The following is a 23,868-nucleotide window of genomic DNA, read 5'->3' as shown; positions in this document are numbered from 1 at the left end:
CATTACAAGAAGGAGGGATGTACTTTGTTGACGGGTCTGCCTCTATAGATTGTGAGACCGGAGAAAAACACGTAGGAGCAGCAGTGGTACGAGTGGAGGATGGGGAATTTGAAGTGATCATACAAAAAAGGTTACCCCCGCATTTTTCAGCCCAAGCAGCAGAACTAGTAGCTTTGATAGAAGCACTACATGCAGCAAAAGGATGCATGGTGACTATTTACACAGACTCTGCCTACATGACAACCACGGTACATGGGGGACTAGCGCGATGGGGAAGAAGGGGATTCAGGAGAGCGGATGGGTCCCCAGCACAACATGCAGCGCTATTAAGTGATCTGATCGACGCCCTGAAGGAACCCACACTTGTCGCGGTCGTGAAATGTCAGGCCCATACTCGGGCGATGACGTCATTTCATTAGGGAATGCGGCAAAGAAGCCTCCTATCTACCTAAAAGCCCGACAGGTGAATACATACTACAGAAAACAATAAAAGAAACGCAGCTCGAAGGGTTTAACTTATTGCCAGTTTCCCAAATAATCGAGCTCCAACATGATGCCGGTGGCGGGGAGAAAGAAATGTGGGTAAAGAGAGGGTGTAGTCAGTCCCCCAATGATTTGCTATGGAGACAAAACATCACCGGGAAAGTGGTGCTGCCAACCAAACTGCTAGAGGTAGCATTTAAGCAACTGCACATCCAGGCCCATAACTCAAAGCAGCACATCATTGCAGATATCCAGGAAAACTGGTTTGCCCCAGGACTACAGGAACATGTCACAAAGTTAATAGTGGAATGCATTAAGTGTCAGACATACAATTCTGGCATGACACTGCGAACACTCAGAGGAACTCTACCAAAACATGACACCGACATGGGAGAGCGGTGCAATGGAGCAAGATACTTGATTGTTGTCGTGTGCCCATTTTCCCGGTGGGTGGAAGCCGGACCGTGTGTCCACCCAGATGCATGATGTGCAGCCAGATTCCTAGTGAGGGAAGTGTTCCCTCGCTGGGGCATTTGTGACATCATCCGTTCCGACAACAGAACACATTTCGTGAATGACATGTTCAAGCATATTACAGCGATGTTTGGAATAACACACAAGCTCTGCACAATTTATCATCCACAATCGAATGGCGTTGTAGAAAAAATGAACGGACTACTCAAGAGTAGGTTATCTAAACTGTGTCATACCCTCAAAAAGAACTGAGTGTAATGCTTACCCCTAGCGCTTTTTGAAATGAGGACCCAGCCCAAGCACCTGTCACCACATGAAATTGTGACAGGTCGGAGAATGCACACAGCTCACTCACCCCTGCGCAGACAGTCAGATGCCCATCAGAGCGCCACAGTTCTAGGTGAAGAGTTCCATGATTTGGGATGGGGCAAAGTTAATATGGGGTCACTGGGCCCCGGAACACGAGCCAAACACTACAACTCATGCCACTGAGATGCACAACACAACCTCACCCCAACAGTGAAAAATGCATATTTTAACGTATACACAATGAATGATAAAACACCTTCAGAAATAACGTGGGTGTTAAACCATCCATAACCCACCACTATGGCAGTAGAAAAAATGAACAGACACCCTGACTCAACTACCAAAGGGGGGTATGACGAAAGGGGAGTAATATTAAGGAATGATGACAACTTCCATACTGTTGTAAAAGGTAAACAAAGGGGGCAGAGGAGAAGATATTGAAGAGGAAACAAAGGGAAATGGAGGCTAATGGGTGGGAAGAAGAATATAAATTTGACCTAGATACAGTTTATAACCCTCAACACCCCCATCAGGCAAACAAATTGTATGCCGACATGAGCCACACGGCACAACAAACAACCAATGGGAGCTGCTACATCTGCTCCCTTATTCCCCACGCCTCAGGCACCCCCAAGGTGTTATTGCCACAAGAAATACCAGTTGCAGAGGCCCAATGTCTTGTACATCTTACGCTGTGTTGAATCAAAAATACTTTTCAAGCACACACAGTTTCTTTTGAACTGTTACAAAACAAACGCGCATGCTACTCCCGGCCACAAGGAGTAATCTGCATAAAGGAATCTTTTTTTGTAATAAAGGGCACATTGCATGCTGATAACAAGTGGCAGAGGGAGGAGGTCCTGTGCAAAGCAGAAGCACAACGGGGCCTAGTGGAGGACAAGCTTACATGGGTACAGAAAACATGCACTCTGACAGGGACTCAACATATAAGCAAACTAACGTGGGTCAGCACCATCGAAAAACCCTTCAAGCTACAGAAAAACATTTCTTATGAACTATGCTTCCATGGAGAAGGGAAAAGGGACATGGGGAGAAATTAAAACTGCAGTAAGTTGCTTATAATCCCTGACATGAGGAAAGGCATCGCAGCTTTGATGGACACATACTGGGTTTGCGGCAACATGGCCTACCTGCATCTACCACAATCCTGGAAGGGAACATGCTCCATGGCAACACTGCACTCCGCATGAATGGTGATCCCGGAAAGCCACACCAATGGAAAACGTAAAACACCAGCAGGTGCAGATACCTCTTCCCCAACACCATCTGAGACAGAGCCTGCAGACGTTCTTAATGAGGGAGGGGAGCAAGGCACATACAGGAGAAGGAGAAGGTCATCGAATTACATCTTGACAAAGTCACCCAAACCTCTGGCCCAGATCCCAAGTACAGACTGTTTAGTTCAGTGGAGACATTTTTTGCATCACTTGTTCCCAGCATCCAGGCGAGAGCAAATGCTAAGTGGTTGCAAATTACAAGATGGGAGCTCATGCAGCTGGCCAACGACACTGAAGAAGGGTTTAACGTCATCAAGGTGGAACTGCAGGCCTTGCGAATGATGACAATGCAGAATCGATATGTATTGGACTTGTTAAGAGCAATCGATGGAGGTGTTTGCCGAAAAATCAGGAGTGCATGTTGCACATTTGTACCCTCTGTAGATGCCGAGAATGGCTCCCTTTTACACGTAATAGCTGCAGTACATGACCTAGGTGAGTGGATGAAGAACGAAGGAGGAACGGAGCCCAGCGCCTGGTTCGACAATCTATTCTCATGGGTGCCCTCATGGCTTGGAATAACTGAAAATACTCATGCCCCTCGTAGTCTTTTTACTTCTGATATTTTGTGTGTGCCAATTAGTACTTTGATGCTGTGCAAATGCAGTACCAAACGGCGCGCTAATGATGGTGACAATGGGACGTGCAAATGGTGTGGCACAGGTAAAACATGAGGCGGAAGTTCAAATGGGTGATACCCCGGGCCCCAAATACAGAATGACTGCAATATACAACACAGGGCACATAGTCGATAGCCTACACCACACAACAATAAAAGAACCCTGTGAGTTGTGTTGGTATAAGGAGGTATGGGTAGACTTAGAAGGGGATGGAGGGTGTATGTATCTGAGTTGCACCCCTGATGAGTATGCTAGACGGGGACATAACCTCCGTGCAGTATGCAGAGCATGGATGCCAATAAAAGGGACCCCTGCGTGGGACGAAGCAGTGGCGAAGGAGGAAGAACGTAAGAGGTTGGGACAATTGCAGTATTCGTTACTTAAGTAACGAAAGGGGGGATATTAGTGGGAGAGGGGGACATTCAAGACCCCCCTTATTTCCATGCTTCCCAGGTGGGCCCAGTAATGACTGCTTCGGGTCCAGGGCCCCGGACTTGAGGCACTCATGTGAGAACACCTCAGAGAACCATCACCCCTTTCGTGCGAATACAGTTATGATCGCTGCCATATCCTTATGCATGACATTATACAGTTAAACCAAGACTCCATTTTCCACCATGCAGACTCCATCTTGCAAATAGAAAAGAAGCCATTTAGATTTCAACATGGCCTGCAACCATCTCTGTTAAGTGCATAGCCAGCGTAACTCTCCCCCCCGCCACCTCCTCTCTCTGCCGCCCGCATAAATGCCTGGTTCCCATGAGAAGGCTGGCAGCAGAAAAGCAACAAAATCCACACTATCACTTGCCATCTAAACTCCCTCTATTCATTCAGAGGCAGCTCCGGGGGAGAAGGCGAAGGCCAGGGCTATCTGTCTCCGTAAAAAACTGCCCTGCACCCCTTAGATCTGGGCTGCAGAAACCTAATCTCTGTGTACCCCAGAGCAGAGTCAACAACACGAGAGATCTTTAAATCAGCATGTATATCTTCCCTTTCTCGACTTATATGTGCAAAAGAATGACCTTTCATTATGGGCAGAGTTCATGTAAACCCGCAGACACCCTAAAAGCAAGCTAAATGCTTATACCAGTGTAAATACATGAATTTGTGTCACTCGAAGTGTATATGCTAACCTGTTATATTGAAAGTAGAATGTGTGTTGACCTATAACATTTGAATATGTGCACAACTAGATTGCACTCCCGTAACAAGTAAACAAACCATAGACCTATGCAAACTCACACAGTGCGACCTCACTGTTGATCATGTAAAATGTAAGAACCTGCATATCATTAGACAGATCCATATGAACTGCTGATCGTACTTAGTTGTTCGTGTTGTATTGATTATGTGTAAACTATTCCTCTCTCACCACCCCATGTTCTCACGTTATGACATCGCCCAAAGTACACGATGTTTGAACAATGTCATAAGTGTATCTTCTCAAATGAAGGTTCAGCTAAGAGTATTTGAAACAGTAACTTGTTATATGTAAATATAAAAGACCCCAGTTATTTTGTGATGTGACTAAAAACCGCAGAAAAAGGATTTAAGCCCACTCCTGAACACCCCTGCCCAATATTGAGTTATGTCATTTGGACACCTGATCAGTATGACCCCTCCAAGGAAGGACACGTCTAAAATGAAATGTATTTCTTGAAATCCAGTCACAGCAACCATACACCCTCGCCTCCCCCTGTCAATATTGAACTAATACCCCCAACCCGATATCCTAATGTGTTTAGACATGGAGGTGATATCCTTGGTAAAGAGCATATAATTGATGTTCAATATTGGAAAATCAAGCCTTGTTTTTACATCTGCAATCTACTGGCCTTGCTGCCATGAGAAATGATTGAATGTATGAACAGATGGGAATGAGTGACGACAGGGGCAAAATGTAATAGGATCAGGATGTGATGTATCAATTCGTCAGAGGTTGGACAAGACGAGCCCGGATGAACTACTGACCCTGCGTACCACATCATGATGTCAACTCACCACCCACCCATGGACCAATCAGCTATCACCGACCATATAGCACCCATAGGTGTCTCCCCTTAGTGACCAATCCCGATCAAATATGTGCCCCCTAGGCCATCCCCTTTTCAGTGTGTCATTATATGTAAAATGAAATGTAACATGTTTCCTGCAGAGCGCTCTCGGCGTGAGCAGAGTAGATTCTGTTTGCCCTAACTTTAGATAAATCCTTTAACAGCGCTCTCACTTGGTCTTGGTCTTATTCCCTCCTGGGATGTACCTTTTTTGACTCTGTTGGTAGTTCACCGACAGGCCTGCAGGGGCCTCTCACTTTCAAGGCAACAACCTCCTGCAGGGAACTCCTGGCGTTGTTGACCCTTTTCTCTCATCCCTCGGTCTGTTGCTCTACTCCAGCAGGTTTGCCTTTGCTCCGGAAGTTCTGCTCTTACACGTGTTCCACCTTGCTCAGAATGTGTCTCTATGTTCCACCTTTTATCAGCGTGAGGAGAGCTAATTGGTATCAGATGTATGCCCTTAAAGTCAAGTGTGTGACTTTGCCTGACTTGATTAGTGGGACATGTCCTATGCGATATGTAAAGGTTAGCTTCTTTACTCTTAGTCGCCCTCTTCTTCTGCCCAGTGTTTGTGTAGAAAGGGGGAACTTGGGAGATCAGAGAATAGGATGGGTTATGGGTACAGGAAAGGGGGAATACCTCATGCCACCATTGGTCGCCTCACCCCCACTCCCCGAACACTCCTCACCCAGGTGATACTCCCGCACTTGTCCACCCCCAGGGTCTGGATCCAAAGACGATGGCTGTGCCGTGGCCACCTGAGAGAGAGATCCCTGGGGACTAGTAGGTGAGACACCCTTTGGTTTCTCACAGCAGGCACCTATGCCAGATCTATAGTCAACCACTCTTTAACCTCAGGCATTTTACCAAATGACTTCAAAACCTCTCATATCAAACCTTTCCTCAAAAAACCCTCCCTTGAGCCTCTCCTTCCTTCAAACTACCACCCAATCTAACTGTTGGATCGCCATACTACTGGATCGCACATCATATTCCCAACTCTCCCTCTAAACAGAATCATACCCGCTCCTAGACCTCACCCAATCTGGCTTCAAACCTCTCCATGGAACTGAACACTCCCTTGTCTCCATATGGAACGACATGAAAAGAACTGCAGACTCAGAAGGGTGTGTTCCCCTTATCCTTCTGGACCACTCTGCAGCATTCAGTACCATCGACCACTCCACCTTCATAAAACTATTACACTCCCTCAGTATCAGAGACTCTACTTTAAGTTGGATCTCATCCTTCCTCTTCAACCGCAACCAAATCACCATCCTTCCTTCCTTCTTATCAGCCCCTTGCCTGTCTCCCAGGGAGTCCCCTAAGGTGGCTCCCTCTCCCCCGCCTCTTCAACCTCTACCTCAGACCCCTCGCAGTGCTCACCGCTCCCACCACCTTACCTGCTTCAATTACGCCGATGACACATTTTCAAGATCCCCAACTCCACCTCCTCCCCGCTGCCTGACATTGCCGCCAGCCTCTCAGAAATTGACCACTGGATGATAACCCACCATCTCCAACTCAACCCAGGCAAAACTGAAATTGTGATATGCGTCGAACCAGCTCTCCTCCCCAACCCACCCAATGGCCTTCACTGGGTTCCCCGCCAACTGCTTCACCCTGAGTAAAGAACTTCGGATGCATGCTCATTTTGGACCTCTCTCTCTCCCGCCACATTAATGTTGTCTCCAGCTCCTGCCACTATCACCTACACATCCTTAGGTGCATCTTCTCTTATCTCTCCTTCCATCAGAGAGTTTCTGCCGTCATGGGGAGGAAGGATAGCTCAGGGTCAACCCGTTTGTCTTGGAAGCAAGACAATGCAGTACAATACAGGTTTGAATTCCAATACTGCGCTTAGAAACCACTTGCTGGTATTAAGTGCGTTATTAAAGAATAATTATAATATATCATAATGGTCATCATCCTTTCCTGGCTAGACTATGCCAACTCTATCTACATAGGCACCCCCTCTTACCAGTTGAAGCTCCAACGGATCCAAAACTCTGCTGCACGGCTACTCCTCACCCTACCGCTGAGGGAGCACATCACCCCTGCATTCTGGGTGCTCCACTGCTACTGAATTAGCCCAAGAGCAGCTTTCATAGTCATGTGTATCAACCACTGTGCGTCCACAAGAAAGGGTCAGATTAGACCCAAAATAAACTCTTCTCCTAACATCCTAACAGAACCCTGAGATCTGGAAATGCTCGGCTTCGGGTGGTTCCTCCTTTCAATTCCAACAGATTGGGAGGAACTTCCTTCTCAGTCCTATCACCGACCATCTGGAATTCTCTCCCACTAGACCTCCGCATCCAGAAAGACTACCTTGCCTTTCGGAAAGGCCCTTAAAACGTGGCTCTTCCCATCTGCTCAATGACCCCAGTCCCCAACCCTTGGTCTAAACCCACCTTCAGGGCTGCCAGCCGAGGCCTGGTAACAAGATCAGATATCATCACGAATGGAACATCCAATTCCCTCACCCACCTAAGGAGGTGCAGTTGAAGATTTCTGTCTTTTACTGTGCTCTGACACACTACAATGCTATTTGAGTTTTTAGGCAATCACCGTGGTACACTGGTCACCTGACTACTCTCTCTTCTTGGGCCCAGGTCCCCTACCTGCCAGTTGCACACTTGCACTGCCCACTGGCAACCCTTGCACTCTCGGGCTGTTTCTGGATCCCTACAGCCCCCTACCAGCACTTGACACCTGATGTTCGCACTTACCTTTGCACTTTCCACCAGCGGGCCGCACTTCTTATGTATTGTTCTTATTTATTTCCATTTATTTCTGTTTATCTTATGTACTGCACTTCCGCCTCCCCTCCCCCCTCCAACATTTCCCCTTCCCTGCACTTGTGCAATCTAAATGTCACCTGGCCTAGTAAGATCGTTGTCTCTGTCTTCCCTCTGTTCCCCTCCCTTGCCTCGTCGCGCCTTGAAACACTTGTGTATAGGCGCATTATAAATACCATATATCATATAATATATTTGGATGGATTGTTGGGTAATAATATGGGATGCATTCTCAGGACCACCTTATCTCTGTGAAAAGTAGTGTACGGTTCTGAAGCAACCAGAGCCTGGATTTCACTAACCCTGCGTGCAGACGCAAGCCCCACCAAGAGAACTGTTTTAATGGTAACAAGCCTGATGTCCACGGACGCCATTGGTTCAAAAAGTTTGTGCTCAAGGCGCCAAACACTACGTTGAGGTCTCACACATGGGCCCTCATTAGGACCCTGGCGGTAAGGGGTTTGCGCCAGCGTTAGCTGCGCCGACCCCTTACCGCCAACTACGAGTTCCCATAGCGCCATGGTCATTTTTCCGCCCGCTTTTTGCGGGCGTAAAAATCCATGGCGCTATGGGACCTTGGTGTTAATTACGCCACCGTAATTTACGGTGGCGTAATTAACGCCTTCCCCACTCCCATTGAGCCCTATGGGCCGAAATGGGAATGGGGAAGGGTAAATGGGTCAATGGGGACTTACCGCCCCGCCGACCTCGGAATGGGGCGGTAAGTCCGCCATCCGCCATGGCGTAAAGGGACTTTACGCCATGGCGGAAAAGTCCGCCGACGGCGGAAAAAATCCGCCAGGGTCCTAATGAGGGCCATGGTGTGGCTTTTTGATAGGCGGGTAGAGCCTGCTGACGTACGCCAGATGTCGCATAACCACCGGGTTGGTGAAAGAGAAAACATCCTCCTCCGAGTTCCAGTCGGCTGCTATGGCCGCCAGGTAGGTACGGCATGTGTGTTTGCACTCTTGAGTGTGCGAGGTGTGCAGAGAAAGATAGCATGTCATCCAACGTGAAAGTAAGCGGGTCAATCTCCTTAGAATCCACCCAGTGGCAAAACCGAGTCCATTTGCTCTTGTACTGGCTCCTAGTAACATTGCTCCTAGTGCCATGAATGATGTCTAGGTTAGCCTGTGACAGCTGCAGATGCTTTAGTGTGACCTGCTCAGGAACCATGCTGCATCGGCTAACTTCTGCAAGGCGGTGTGGTTGACCCTGCCCCCTGCTGCAACAGAAGCTGAGCTGTGCCCAGCTTGTTTCTCGCCGGCCACCAGGGAGCTGTCAGAATGATGCTGAGGTGACAAGATTCTCTTATCTTGCAGATCACCCTGTGAATCAGGGGAGTGGGGGAATGAATATGCTGTCATGCTGTTCCACTGTATATGGAAGGCATCGCCCAGGGAGTCTGGACCCTGCCCCTGCCAAGACGTGAACTGAGGGCACTTCCTGTTGCACCAGGTGGCAAACAGAGCCACCTGGGGATTCCCCCAACTGCTGAAGCTCCCCCGCAGGATCTGATCGTTAAATTGCCATTCGTAATTATCCACACCCAGTCTGCTGAGCCTGTCCACCTCCAGGTTGGACTCCCCTGGGAGGTGGATTGCACTCAAGTAGTTGTTGTTCTCCAGGGACCCCTCCCGCATGCTGACCACTAGGCTGCACAGAGGGGGGGACCTGGTGCCACCCTGCTTATTGATGTAATACATGCTGGTGGAATTGTCTGTTTGAATGAGGATCCCCTTGCCCCTGATAAGAGGCAGAAAAGCTTTCAGAGCGAGCCAGATAGCTTTCAGCGCCAGCCAACTGATATGGGCCTCTTGCTCCTGGAGGGACCAGACTCCATGGGCGCTGTGGTTGTCCAGGGTGGTGCCCCATCCTTCCAGGGAGGAATCTGTGGTGATGGTGACTTGCGGTGCAGCTTGCCGGAAGGGCCTGCCTGTCCGCAGGTTGCAGACCGTGGACCACCAGACGAGGTCCTGGTGGAGAAAAGGAGGAATGGTGACAAGCTCTGCATGGGAGCCACACTCCTGATTCCATGAGGCTGCGAAGTGCATCTGTAATCTCCTCATCTTGAGCCTAGTGTGAGGTATCGCCATGATACCCAATAGGTGCTGGTACCACCAGGCTGAGGTCACCTCTCTGCTGAGAAAATGACCTGTGGCCCTCTTGATGGCCGTGATCTTGTCCCAAGGGGTAAACTCTCTCAGAGCTCGTGTCTCAGATGAGACCCAGCAAAGTCAGGCTCTGTGTAGGCTGCAACTGAGACTTCTTGATATTGATGGAAAATCCCAGTTCATGGAGTGTGTTCATAAGACCGGAGGAAGTGTGGAGAACCACCTATGAGGACGTTGCCCTGACAAGCCAGTCGTCCAGGTACGGGTAGACATGGTGACCTTGGGTCCTGAAAAGGGCTGCCACTGTATTCATAAGTCTGGTAAAGACCCTGTGGGCTAAGTTGAGGCCGAAGGGTAGAACCTTGTATTGGAAGTGGAAGACCACGATCCTGAACCATAGAAAGGACCGCTGAGGCTGCCAGATTGGGACATGTAAATACGCGTCCTTCAGATCCAGGGAGCACATCCAGTCTCCCCTGCAGAGTGTCTCTGCAATCAGCGCTGGTGTTACCATCTTGAATTTTTGAAGAGGGAGGTAGAGGTTCAGGGTGGAAAGGTCTAACACAACTTTCAGGCCAGCCTGGTTCTTCTTTTGTATGGTGAAAATCCTGGAGTAGAAGTCCAAGCTTTGCTGGGACGCTGGGACTTCTTCCACTGACTGGCCCTCAATGAGCAAATGAATTTCTGCCAACAGAGTTGTTGTCCCAATCTGTGGGAGTGGAGGGGACGAGATAGGAGCAGGAGGAATCGGTATACGGTACAGGGGATTAGATGCAGGGGTCCGTGAACCTTTGATGCCAAGACTGTGCGTGAAGGGCAAGCCTACCCCCCACCGGAGACATGTGGATCCGAAGGGGCATGTCATGCTTACTTTCCCTCTGAGGCTGGGGCAGGCAGGGGGACTGAAAAAAGCCCTTGCTCCCCCTTTCTGCTGTTTGCACCGGTGCTGATTCGGAGAATAGTCAGGCTGCTTCGACCTCAGTTCCGGGAAGCCCCGGAACCTGCCAAAGACCCGCCCCTTGTCAGAGCATTGATGCAAGTGGGTATAGGCCTTGGGTGTGACCTTCGTGAGGATAAAGACTTTGCAGTTTGGGAGCTGTTCTTCTTATCTAGCCCCTCATCAGTGGTTGAATGAAAAAGGTCGCCACCCTCTAATGGAAGGTCCAATATGCATTCCTAGATGTCCGGGTTAAACTTGGGAGCATGTAGCCAGGCCGCCCTTATGTCCGTGGCGATGCAGATGGCACGGCCTGATGCACTCCATGATGTCCTGGGCCATCATTTTAGCAACTTCTGCCAGCCCCGCCTTGCAAAGTGCCTGGCTCTGCACCAGAGGTTCTGGAAGGAAGTCAGCTATTTCCTGCCAAAGCCTCTGGTTAACAGCTGCCAGCATTGCATCTGGTTGGATTGATGCAGGTGCAGTGAGGCGTTGGAATAAACCTTCTTGCCATAAGCCTCCAAGATCTTGTCCTCCTTGCCTAGAAGTGCCGAAAACAAGGTGACCGCGGACGACTGAGGCTTGGAGTAGAGTGACGCCTCAGTGATCACCGAAGAGTGCAGCTGAGGGTGCGCCGAAAGCAAGACCGGATCCCCTTCCAGTTGCCTGTACTTGGCATTGAGGCGCCAGTTGGTTGGCTGCGCCGAATGGGGTTTATGCCATCCTTTTTGCCCAAGGAGACAACATCCTTCTGCATCGGAATCCCTGTTCTAGCCATGGGGCTTAGAGTGAGGACCTTGGCCAGGACCCCCACTTCCGGTGTTCCACCTCGGGTTGTGGAAGCCCCAAGTATTTGGCCAAACCAGAGAGCCATTCATGAAAGGCCTTGGCAGATGGACAGTCGGGTTCCTCCTCCTCATTGGTGTCCACCAGGGTGTCTGGCTGGTTTGGTCCGGGTGGAGAAGTGCTGAGCGTCGAAGGCTGCGGGGTGGGAACCGATAGTTAGCGGCTGCTGTGGAACCACCAGAACTGTGGGAGGCAGGGGAGCCGGAATTGAAGGACCTGGCGTGGGCAGCAGGGGCTGCGTGGGGGCCTGAGCCGCTGGAGCCATAGGAGGAATTACTATAGGCGCCGGCGGTAGGACCGGCAGGAGCATGTCCCAGATAACATACTGAAGGATGGGCCCCATCTGAGGAGACCTCATGAGTGTGAGGAACTTTTCAAAAAACCTGTCCTTGCAGGCTGGTGGGGTGGGAGGTGATATTGACAGAGTGGCGGGCGGCTGCTGGGGCCAGTGCATATTCTGCCTTGTTGGTTGCGGGGTAGATCTGCCCTGCGACGCCAAAGGATAAGCTGTGTGTAAGTGCATGTAATTGGTTATTTATAATGTGCTTAATACCCAGAGGTTTCTAAGCATGGAACTTGGGATCGAACCTGTGTTGTTCCATGCTAGGCATCTGCGTTGCCCCTGAGCTATCCTCCCAGGTCAACGTACCTGGTTGAGACCAGTCCCACCTTGAAGGTCATTCTCCCACCTTCTTCGAACCAGGGGGCGGTATCGGACGAGTGGCCATCTTGTCTGGCTTGGCGGCCATATTGTCGGGCTGCATGCCACGTGCCAACATCGTGGTGCTTGCCTCGCTGGGCTTGGCCTTCTCCAGGACTCTTGGTGGTGGAGCTAGAGGCCTACCCTACACCTCAGGACGTGGCCTGGTAGGCACATTGCCCTCAGCTGAGTCGCTGGTAGTGCTGCGTGTAGGCACCCCCTCAGACATCTGTCTTGTACAAGGGCATAGCCCCTCGGGTGGACACCCGGTAAAAGAACCTTGTGGTCCCTCAGCACTGTCCCTGGAAAGATTTAACGACCCCTCGGCCTGGCAGCCGGTAGCTGAAGCAGCCTCAGTGCCTGTGCTGGTGCGAGAACCTGACCGGTCCCTCCTACTCAGATGTCTCCTTGGGAAGGAGTCACCCTTGCGGGGTGCGATGGAAAAAAGTGGCCCTACCTTGGGCCTTGACTTGTGTCTGATGAAGTCCTTCAAGTCCTCTGGAGGTGACCTTTCGAAGAGCTCCCTCCACCGAGCTAACCTGTTCTTCAGAGCGTGCGGTGTGAGCACGTCACACGCGGTACAACCCTCCCAGCCAAGATCGGGCCAAGGCAGCGAAGGCAAAGAGAGTGGGGATCCGACCCAGGGAAGAGCCCTTTGCAGGCTGGTCACCTGCTGAAGCCTGCTGACATCGACATACGCTGGGGAGGAGCGTGGCGCAGGAGGACCGAGTACCTGAATTAAGACCAATAAACAGAAGACAGAAGACAGTATCCGGGGAAGAGCATGTGGAATTACAAGGCCGAAGTCAAACCCAGGAGCGATGGTGAAAGCGGTCGATTCCAGTCGATGCAGAAAAGGGGACTGAGTAGTGGCGCCGGTGGGTGGAGTCAGGGGAGCGCATGCTCCCAGGGCTGTGCCCCCACGCGACTCTAAAGCTAAAGGGAAAGAAGGTTTTTTCTGGTGGAAAAGGTTCTGTCGCCTGTCCCTATCGAGGGACGCCCATACAATATGGAGGAAAGGGGGCAGGACGTGGGAGTATAAATCGTACTTGGATGGTTTGCTGGGGTATAAAATGTATCACACTTATTGGATTGTTGGGGGCAGAAAAGTGTTGCACTTAGATGTGTTGGGGCAGGCAATTTATAGCACTAAGACATAATTTGGGGGTGGGCAATGAGGGCTACTGCAGAATAGTGGAGGATTATCCAATATATCAAACTTAGCAAGGCTAAGATTCAGTGGTCCTCCGTCCTATGACAAGGCACCCTATCCTGCATATTCAAGATAGGCTAGCTTGCCTATACACACTTAGAAGAACTGTGATAGACTGAACTGCACACAGTACAACTGTGAAGGTAAGACCCTGTACTGCACCTGGAGAGATCATGGAGGTTGGCCTTGTATCACAGGATTATACCTTTATCACACATTAGAACAGTGTAGATCTTAGCCAGTGCTTAAGCATCTTGAATATACAATCCACCACGTAAATGATTTCTATGGAAGGGAAGAATGTAGCTAGTGCTAAGATTCCTGGAGAACGCTAAATGTAGCCAGAGCACTCAGGTACTCATTACGCTACAGCCAATGCTTTTTAAACCTGTTTGCACTCCATGCTTATGGAACACGAGCCGAAGGCACAGCCACAGACCTGCAGGCATCTGTCATCATACACCACTCAAAAGCACTTTGCGCACCGCCTCTGCCATAAGAATGTAGCTATTGCTCACGACAAACATTTGATATATAGCTGCACACTTATTAACTATCCCTCTCGCCCAAACCCTCTAGACTGCCTCTCACCACCACATATCTCTGCACTGGCCGCTATGCACACACGCACACTAGAACTTCTCTATTTTCCCACACCTGGACTTCGATGCCCCAATGGCATTCAACCTACAGCACGTTGGGACCATACCAATGGTGAAATGCGCTATACAAATGATACAATACGATACAATATGAACAAGTGAAACCAAAACAAAGAAAATCCCTTTGAAAATGCACAGAAACTACTAAATCTCCCCTGCCGATGGTCTTCTAATGACGATACAAGGGCGTGTTCGACAAATGAACAAGATCACTACATGCTAAGGAAAGATATTTTTGAATGAAACTTACCAAGTCAAACGTTTCTCCTCCTAATGGAAGTACCTCGATATATCAATAATTGGAATATAAAGCAGTTTGGAATTACAGAAGCAAAATATTGTGTGTAATGTGCTGTGATAAATTATTGCTACAAATCACAAGAAAAGACAATTGTGTGTGCTATGCTCAGATGAAGTATTGTCAGAAATCACAAGGGGAGCCAGTGTGGTGTACTATGCTTCCATAATTTATTGTCACAAATCACAAGAGGAGGTATTTTTGTGAAATCTTATCTGAAAATGTATTGTCACATATCACAAGAGGAGACAATTCTGTGTACTATGCTCTGATCATTTAATGTCATAATTCACAAGAGGAGACAATGTTGTGTACTATGCTCTATTAATTTATTGTCACACATTACAAGGGGGTCGTTTTGTGCACTCTGCTCTGACAATTTATAGTCACAAAACACACCCCATGTTTCAAAACGAATCTTGCGCGAAACACGTGTCAGCATATTTGTGTTTTTACATCATGGGGTTTTGAGTACATAGTAGTGCCAATTAATTGCTATGAATCCTGTTTGATTGACTTGTAAATGTGCATACATCATTTAAAAGGAGTAATTACACTCATGGATCCTTTGGGTAGCATGGATCATCTGTACATATGATTTCTTGTCTCGCACAGTAGTTTGCCAGGAACAGCGTGTTAGGCCTTGTTCTGGGATGATCAGCAAGGCAAACCCCAATATAAAAATAGAGAAAGCCTTTATGTAAGTAGTACCTAATTTGTACTTAGTGCTTATTTATGAGGGTTAAACCTTTTTGAACAGTATATCTTCTTATGCACTAAGGTTGTTGGAGATGTTAATAACATTTCTCCTATCTCTGTTTGATGCTGTGAACTACAGAATTCTGCAACATTGACTGTGCAATAGTGCATTCTAGTATCCAGTCTTTCTCAATGCACTTTTGCAGAGCTACAATGAAAGCACGTGAATGATATTTTAACAATTATAAAGTTAGTTAAATCTTTCAGATTATTCTTGACTATCTGATAATGTGTGTTACAATTCACCTTTCCTATTTTTTCTACTACATTTTATGGATAATATATTCCCGATAAAGAATTAATTGACAATACACCAGTACTATCCATCCATGGAATAAATCTCTGTGTGAATAAGAATTGAGACCGAAATTAGGAAATGTTGTGATGAAGAGTTTGACAACTTTACTCTGCGTAAGTGAATGGCAAGAGTGCTGTTTTTAATTTAAAAAGTGGAGTTTTACCAGGAATGGAGATTGTGCAAAGTACGATTACATAGGCGTTGTCAAATTAGGAGTGTACTGACTGGATTAGCCATAAGGGGAACATCCTGGGATCGTCAAACAGGGGGTAATCTGTGATGGCAAAGCTGGAACTGTCAACTCGTATTGTGAGATTTTCATTAGGAGGAATATACAGGGATAGTGTAAACCAGGATTATAACGATCTACGGTATAACAATAAATGATTTACTGCAAATATAGGAATGTCAAACTGGGAGTAGACTCTGGATTATGAGAATAATAGTGCAGTCTAACTGCGACTACTCTTGGGTTATGCTAAGTGAGACTCGCAAACTGGTGTTTACAGGGATGAACAATCTTGGATAATAATGGAATTTGGCAGATGGAACATATACTACCTTGAAGCAATCTCTGAAGATGCTGGTATGTTGGAATACTGGAATAGTAAAGTGAAAGTGTAATGAATTGTGTACAGTGGGATACTGCCCAAAATGGAGAACTGCTGGGATTGTCGATAATATAATAGATTCAGCCCACTGGGAACATGCCTCAGTGTTACATGTAATAGGCAACTATGGAAACATCCAATTACTCGTGTGACACGTGGGCATGTATACAACAATGGACACATTTTGTCACATGGGCTAGGTCTAGGCTTATTTATGATACAGAATCAATCTGTTATACTATCAAATCTGAGTCAGCCAAGGGCTCTGTTTACACATCCATGTATTGTACAAAATTACCACAATTATAAACCTGTACATTTAATATCTCTTCAACCACTTTGGTGTAAAAACATTCAGCGTAACATTTGTGCTAATTTCATCGGATTCTTACAATTAGCGATAGTCACCATCATCGCATGTTACATAAACAAGTACAATCACCAATAAAAAATGTCATCATAACCATATCGACACGTTACTGATCAAATATGTATGAGGCAGGAGCTCTACACAAACATTTTTACTGAATAACATGTTTTTACAATTTCTTTGCATTATCTGAAATGACCAGATTTTTTTTATTTTCTTTAACACACCATACTTGATATCCATACCGCATTAATGCCTACTAGCAATACCTCTAGCCTATTATTTTATTGGCCATGTCTACTCTTTAATCACCAGTTTTGACGAACACCTTCACATCTCCCATGGTACGTCTTCTTCAGGGCATGAATGCTTACATTTTCTTTCAACAAATGTTTATTGTTGAATAATGCACTTCAGTTGGACCTCATGTGAAAAGACCCTGCGAACATAAAGTGAGTTGCCTCTCTCATTCCCGGTCTCGTGGCGATTACTGCAACACAAGTTAAATTAACTTGACTGTGGCGCGATTCGCTTCTTACGCAGATATTGCAATTGCCATATTGCTGATAGAAATAGCTTGTATGTCCTTTTTTTCTCATCTCCCACTCCCTGTAATCTGCTGGTCGAAACCATGCCCCAACAAGCGAAAATGCCTCGTATGCACCTGCAGCTGCTTGCATTCCGTTCAGCAATTTCCTTCCCCTTCTCCCTATTATGTTTTATTTTAATGTTCTGCCTAATTCCTACCCTTCTGCATTGCTCACCGATTTCCCACAAACTATGCTACCATGATACACTCTTAGCCTCCTCACCATCTGCGCGGTTTTCCTTTTTATTTGCTCTTTCCTTTTGGATTATGTGGATGGGGTAACTTCCACAAACCTACCCCCCCCTCCCCAAAAGGTGTGTCCTCTTAAATTCCCAAACCATGATCCATTTCCTAATTTCCAATTTTTCTTTGGTAGCTAGACTAGCATAAACAATGCATTTTGACTATCAGCTTTTTTTCTTTAGGGAAGTGGGATGTCGAGAAGTCATAATTTGTCGAGTGAATAAAAGTGGAAGGCTCACATATTTGTGAGGCTCTTTCCCTTGGCTGAGGGTATGGTGGTGCAAATCAGATATACTCTGAGGTCAAACCACTGCTTCAATTCCCTGGCCTGCAAAAAGGAGGATCACTTAGACATGGGATTGTTGCCAGTCAAAGCAGAAAGAAAGCAAGGCGCGGCCTCTCCTGGCCTCATCAGCTTTTCCATTTGCCTCATGCTAACCCATTGGAAGCACAGTGGCTTTTGTGGGCTATGGGAAGGTCCAGAGGAAAGTAAAGTACATACCCCTCGTTCCAAACAGCCAATTTCGATAATCAGGAAAGCTGGGTGGAAGCATTACATTCTCAAATGAGGGTAGGCTTTGATCTGTGGTTCCTCTGTGAGCAATACACTGGGCCAGGCTGCCTGGGAGTTCTTGAAGCCTACCGAGAGCTTCGTGGGTATGGCTAGCGGTGTGAGAGGCTGGAGTCTTTTTGGGCTGAGATTTACTTACATAATCCAGCCTTTTGTACCCTTTTTGTACTTGGGCTGCAGTTATCTGCTCCTGTTAACAGATGGCTGCATGGTGATGTTTGGGTCCCACAGGGATATTAACTCAGCTTACCAAGGAGTACAATATGGGGCTATAAAGTGGTAAAGTGTTGGAAGACAACGGGATGGCATTTTTCAAAAGCATGTTCTGGTATAATTTTGGTAGTTTTGGCAGCGAGCAATGTATGCAGTTTGGCCGCGGAAGCGATTGTAGCGATGGGGTAGGATGATAATTACTATGGCATTTCTAGGAGTGGCGGGAGTGCACATGGGACAGTACAGCATGGATATAGTGTACGCATGGAAGTGAAACATGTCACAAGAGCATTCATAAACCCCTATATACATACACATATAAAGACACCAATACATTACCCATTGCCCAAATGATGCCCACTTCAATCCAAGGCTGCTTTTTGCTGGGCTGGTTGAGAGAGGCGGGGTGTGCAGATAGTTCAGAAGTGGAAACTGAGTGCACATTTAAATGCAACCTTGATGCACTCTTTTTTCCAGGCATATCTGTTAACACCACAGGTGTTCACTATCATAGGCCTCACAGATAAGCAGAGCATGCCCTGTCATAGGACAGACCCAGATATGTGCCTCGGGCGGTGCGGTGGGTTGGACAGTGCAATATTGGGAGGGCGGAGGAGTGACAGGGGTAGGCAGGCAGCGCTAAAGAAAGCATTAGAGAATGGATCATTTGGTTTTGTGAGTGGAAAGCAGTGGCAAATGTGGGTGGCCGAGCAGTCCAATCAGCCCATGTGCAGCATTGGTAGCTACATCCCCCCCCCCAGAAGGCTACATCCCAGCCTGGCTGAAAAACATACACTATGTTTCAATTGCTAAATATAGGCATGATTGACAAGGATTAAATTGGATGTGGGCCGCCTGGCTGGTCTGCAGAGTGTTGTGGGCCTTGTGAGTGTGATGGGAATGCTAATCACTGCGTGCAGTAAAACATTGGGAGTGTATAAGCAGATTTCCTTTCCCTCCCCAGCTACTGTATCAAGATGGAAAGTCAAGGATTGGAGTTGGGTTGTGGTATCATCATATCACCATTGGGACGGCATTGGCGGAGCCTTATCAGATCCCAGGGTACTCAATTAGCATTACACTGGCACCAGACAAGAACAACACTGGACCCCAGGGTTTCTAATTAGAATTAGGAGGCACCAGTCAACAACACCACCAGTGGCTGGTCATCCCAGGTGTTCTGTGCTGTCCTGTCCACTCAGGAAATGCAGTGAATAAGCTACCGACATGGATAAAGTTGTAGCAAAAATACCAAAAAAGAAGGCAGGCAGGTACTGTCGACGGCTAGTCCGCAGCATTAGTGCAGTGCCTGACCCTCTGCCCAACAGTAAGACCCGTGATGGGAACTGGGTCATGGAAAAGACTAAGGAGAACGTTCGAAAAGCACGATGCTTAGGCAAAGAAAGCAAAGGGCAGTGGGGCAGACTGAGAGTCCAGGTGCTTGACATGCCGGGTGCCTGGAGGCCCGATGAATCCATGTCAAGGAGACACATACTGGGCAGAGTATTCCCCATAACACACACGCACATAATGCACAATTAGGTACAGCCAGGCCCTGGGTGTAAACTAGACAAACAACTAAATTTAAAGCTCCTTGCTCTAGTTCTCAAGAGTCAGATCTGGGCTGCGTGATAACTCAGTAGCTGACTGAGTAAACTGAATGTGAGTAGCAAAAAAGATGCTCGGAGTACAAATGTAGCCCATTGAAGCAAGTTGTTATTCATGCTGCATCCATCCTGAGAAGCTCTCACTGAGCAAACTACCTCCTGATCCTGGCTGTACCCAGGTGTACAGCATGTGCCTGTGTGTTATGGGGCATACTTGGGACATTGCCTTTTTCGGCTTCTTTGTATATACTTTCCTGCTCTGTCCCGTGGACCGATACGTTGTTGTTAGTGATTGGGCTCATGCACTTTGAAAACGTCAGAGAAGTTGAGGTAAGACCACATCGCATACAGCTCCCTCTGCGTGTCTCTATTTGTTTTAGGAATTCCTTAATGATTGCATTTACCAGATTACTCCATGTCACTGGTTACCCCCCACTTCAGCCACCTGCTTTGATTTTGTTATAGTTTTACTTGCTCTATTATATTATGGTAAGCACAGATTCCAAGGGCTGTAACAGGTGGTAACGGCCCGGGTTAAAGGCCTGAGCGAAGCAAGGGGATTTAACGAGGGACCTGGCTAGGACGTTACCACCCATTTAGCCCTTGGAATAGGTGCTTAACCCTTTTAGCACCTGTCCTGTGGGCTAAGACAGGGTTTAAGTATTTTTTATTCACGGAACAAAAAGACTGTTCAAAGATGGCCACCATGGAATGGGAAGGCTGGACCCCGTACCGAAGCGGAAGGCGCGGCAGCAGCTGCAGCGGCAGCCCTCGCCACTGCAATCAGGAAAGTGGGGTGGCAGGAATTCTTTTTAAAACTGGAGAGTAGATGGAAGATGGCGGGTCGGCGAACCAGCCATCAGGCGGTTTGGAATGCAGGCTGAGATCGCCAGTTTCAGCCCGCACTACTAGTCTCCTGATTGTTTGGCTCTCCCTCCGCATGGTGTGAATATCCAATTGAAGTGGTCCAAGACTGCCACTCGCATAATGTAACTGATGGAGAAGTGAAAGTCCAGGACAATGGCTGGTGCCTGGAGGAAGTGGGAAAGATGGTGGAGAAAGGCAAAAAGTGGTGGTATGGGTGGGGTGGGAGGCGTCACTTGGGAATGTGTTCGCGTAGTGCAGACCAAATTCTAGGGCTGGCCCGGCATCCAAGTGATGTTGAGCCCTCCATTCTCACTTCCCTACCAGAAATAGACAAGAGTAATTTTATTACGATCTGGAGCCATACTGTCTTTCGGGACACCATTTGCACTTAAAACCTGGCCTGTCCCTCAGCACTAATAACATATGGTCAGAAGAAGTTCACAGGTAGAGTTAGAGCAACGAGGCCCAACGTTGTCGAGATGCACTCAGCAAAATACACATTGCATGGCACTGCAAAGCACAACATAACTGGCAGAGCACAGCAAAGCTTAACAAAATAGTGTAACATGGATAGCAACTTTACTTGAGATGCAGCCCCCGTGGTGTTCCGAGTCCTGACTCCAGCCCCTTGGGCACCTCTCAGCACTCTTTCTCCCAGGGTAGCTTTTCTGTGCTGTTCTTTAGACCTAGCCACCAGAGTTAGGTTCCTTACTCAGGAACCCACCCCATGTGCCTAGAGGTATGTGTACCCAACTGAGATGGAAAAGGGCACGCGTTTATTTTTTGGACTGGTACCCTTTCTTTATCTTCCTTCCTTGATGCTTACTGGTAATGCTCAATATTTTTTGGTTTTATTGTGTCTTTAGTTTATTCAGCTTTAACACCAATAACACATCTTAGTGCTTATTTCCCGTTGCCTTCGACACTGGCAGCCCAGACCGTTTCATGATTTAATGTTGAAAAGAAATTGCTGGATTTACGGCGCTCTTGGTGAGAAGAGGTAATAGTATTTCTCATCTTGAAAGAATACACCAACTAGCCGGCTGGAGGCCCAGACATATTGTTTTTCAAATAACATTCTGTTATGTGGGATTTACAGGAATTAGAGTGAAATCACCGCACGCTGGGTGTTCTAGCTGTTCCCCCCACCGCCTTGCTTTGCAACACAGGGATGACTCACTTGGGGTCTCCTAGCCCTCAGGTGCCTAGAAGTGCTTACTACACGTCCGTCAATGCCTTTTCAGGAAAAGCACACAGCTATCACAACCGAAGCACAGTTTTTGAAAGGGATGTTTTGCAGCGCATTATTTATATAGCAGGCGCGGTTCGAACCCCCAGCAACACAGAATCAGTGCTAAATGCATTGCCTGCCAAACATCTAAACATGGGAAATCTAATCAGCGTTGCTGCACGGTGAGTTGCATGACACCCGCTGCTGCTCTACGTGCTTCTTTCTTTACCAAAGATAAATGCAATGGTAGTTAGTTTATTCAATATATTGCTGCTTTTAGAACACCTTCATTCGCTCCGTGCATGACAAATCGTTCTTTCCCAAGTGCTTTGCATTCACAGATCTCTTTCTCATGATCAACACAACAGCAATTGTACATTACTGCCCCCAATCACCATTTAATGCAATCCCAGGCAGTCGTCGCTTATTATTGGAAAATACAAAAATACACGCAGGAGCATTTATGTGCGTCTGGATTCATATAAACATAACTGCGGAAAAGCAGACATACCTTTCCAATTTCGCTTTGCAGTTTGTACTGGTTCAGCTGCACACAGTCCTATTGATTAGAGAAAAGAAAGCAGAGGTGAATTCCTATACGCCATCAATAGTATGTTACATAAGTGCGTTACATGGATTGCATTTGCGTCATTATGAAAGAATGTGCAATGATACAGTTTACTACTCCCAGAGTTAGAGGGATTCATATACTTTTAGATGTGGGAGATCCAGGAACAGGTCCGATTTACAAAATGAACTCAATTACGCCTATGGAGTTGGTCCATCTTGCTACTCGTTTGAATGTACGTGCAGTAAGCTGTACTCAAAGGGTTACATCCTCACTAAGCAAGACATACTGTGCATGGGGTGACATCCTTAATATGTTAACATGTCAAAGTATTTTTCTGTCAATATTAAGCTTAAACAGGTTAACCTTTGTACAACCATGTTACACAAAAATGATGAAACCTTGATATAAATACAGAAATCCATCCATATATATATATATAAATGTAAATATATAAATCCAACCATATACTTTAAAATGCAAAGGACATTACATATATTGAATTAATTTACACTACCAACTTCTGAGTTAAGAGCAGAACAATGCACCACTAACATATAGCTAGGTTTTCTATTTTGAAGGCTGTTTAAAATGGAAATGTTTTCAAATGCATTCGAAAGGCATGGCCTTTCCTTAGACCCCTCCTTACCTACCAATTATAGGCCCATCACCACTGTCCCCGTCCTGCTTAAAATCTTGGATAGGGTAGCATACCTCCAAATTCAAAAATATCTTGAACATCATCATCTACTGGGAGTCCGCCAGTCAGGATTCAGACCACAACATGGGACTGAAACAGCATTGATCGATCTTAAGGCACAAATCGATACCCTCGGAGACAACGGCTAAACCGCCTTATTGCTCCTGCTTGATAGGTCGGCTGCCTTCGATTTGGTTAACTACAAAGTCCTCTGTAACCATTTGGACTCGGCTGCACATTTCTCTCAGGACACCATCAAATGGATACAATCCTTCTTGAAAGACAGGAAAATGCCGTCTTCTCGCCATCAGCCTACGCTGACCACATTCCCATCACCTGTGGAGTACCTCAGGGCTCCTGTGCTTCCCCCACTATGTACAGCATAATCACGAAGCCCCTTTTTGATGATCTCGATGGTGTTGGTATCACCTA

At 47.2% G+C, this 23,868-nt stretch overlaps 1 protein-coding gene across 3 annotated transcripts in view; it reads right to left on the bottom strand.

Annotated features, from left to right (window-relative positions):
• Positions 1–23,868, bottom strand: part of LOC138487944 (calcium/calmodulin-dependent protein kinase kinase 1-like) — a 1,547,719-nt gene that overhangs the window by 940,861 nt on the left and 582,990 nt on the right. For all 3 annotated transcript variants that reach the window (XM_069614593.1, XM_069614594.1, XM_069614595.1), the window contains one exon: positions 22,680–22,727. In XM_069614593.1, the coding sequence (XP_069470694.1) occupies positions 22,680–22,727 (48 nt within the window). The remainder of the gene's footprint in view (positions 1–22,679; positions 22,728–23,868) is intronic.

The sequence above is a fragment of the Ambystoma mexicanum genome, chromosome 9 (genome assembly GCF_040938575.1).
Source record: "Ambystoma mexicanum isolate Mex_15411 chromosome 9, UKY_AmexF1_1, whole genome shotgun sequence".
NCBI classification, from domain to species: Eukaryota; Metazoa; Chordata; class Amphibia; order Caudata; family Ambystomatidae; genus Ambystoma; species Ambystoma mexicanum.
Note: the sequence above shows the minus strand (reverse complement) of the source record. Positions and strands in the feature narration are given on the sequence as shown.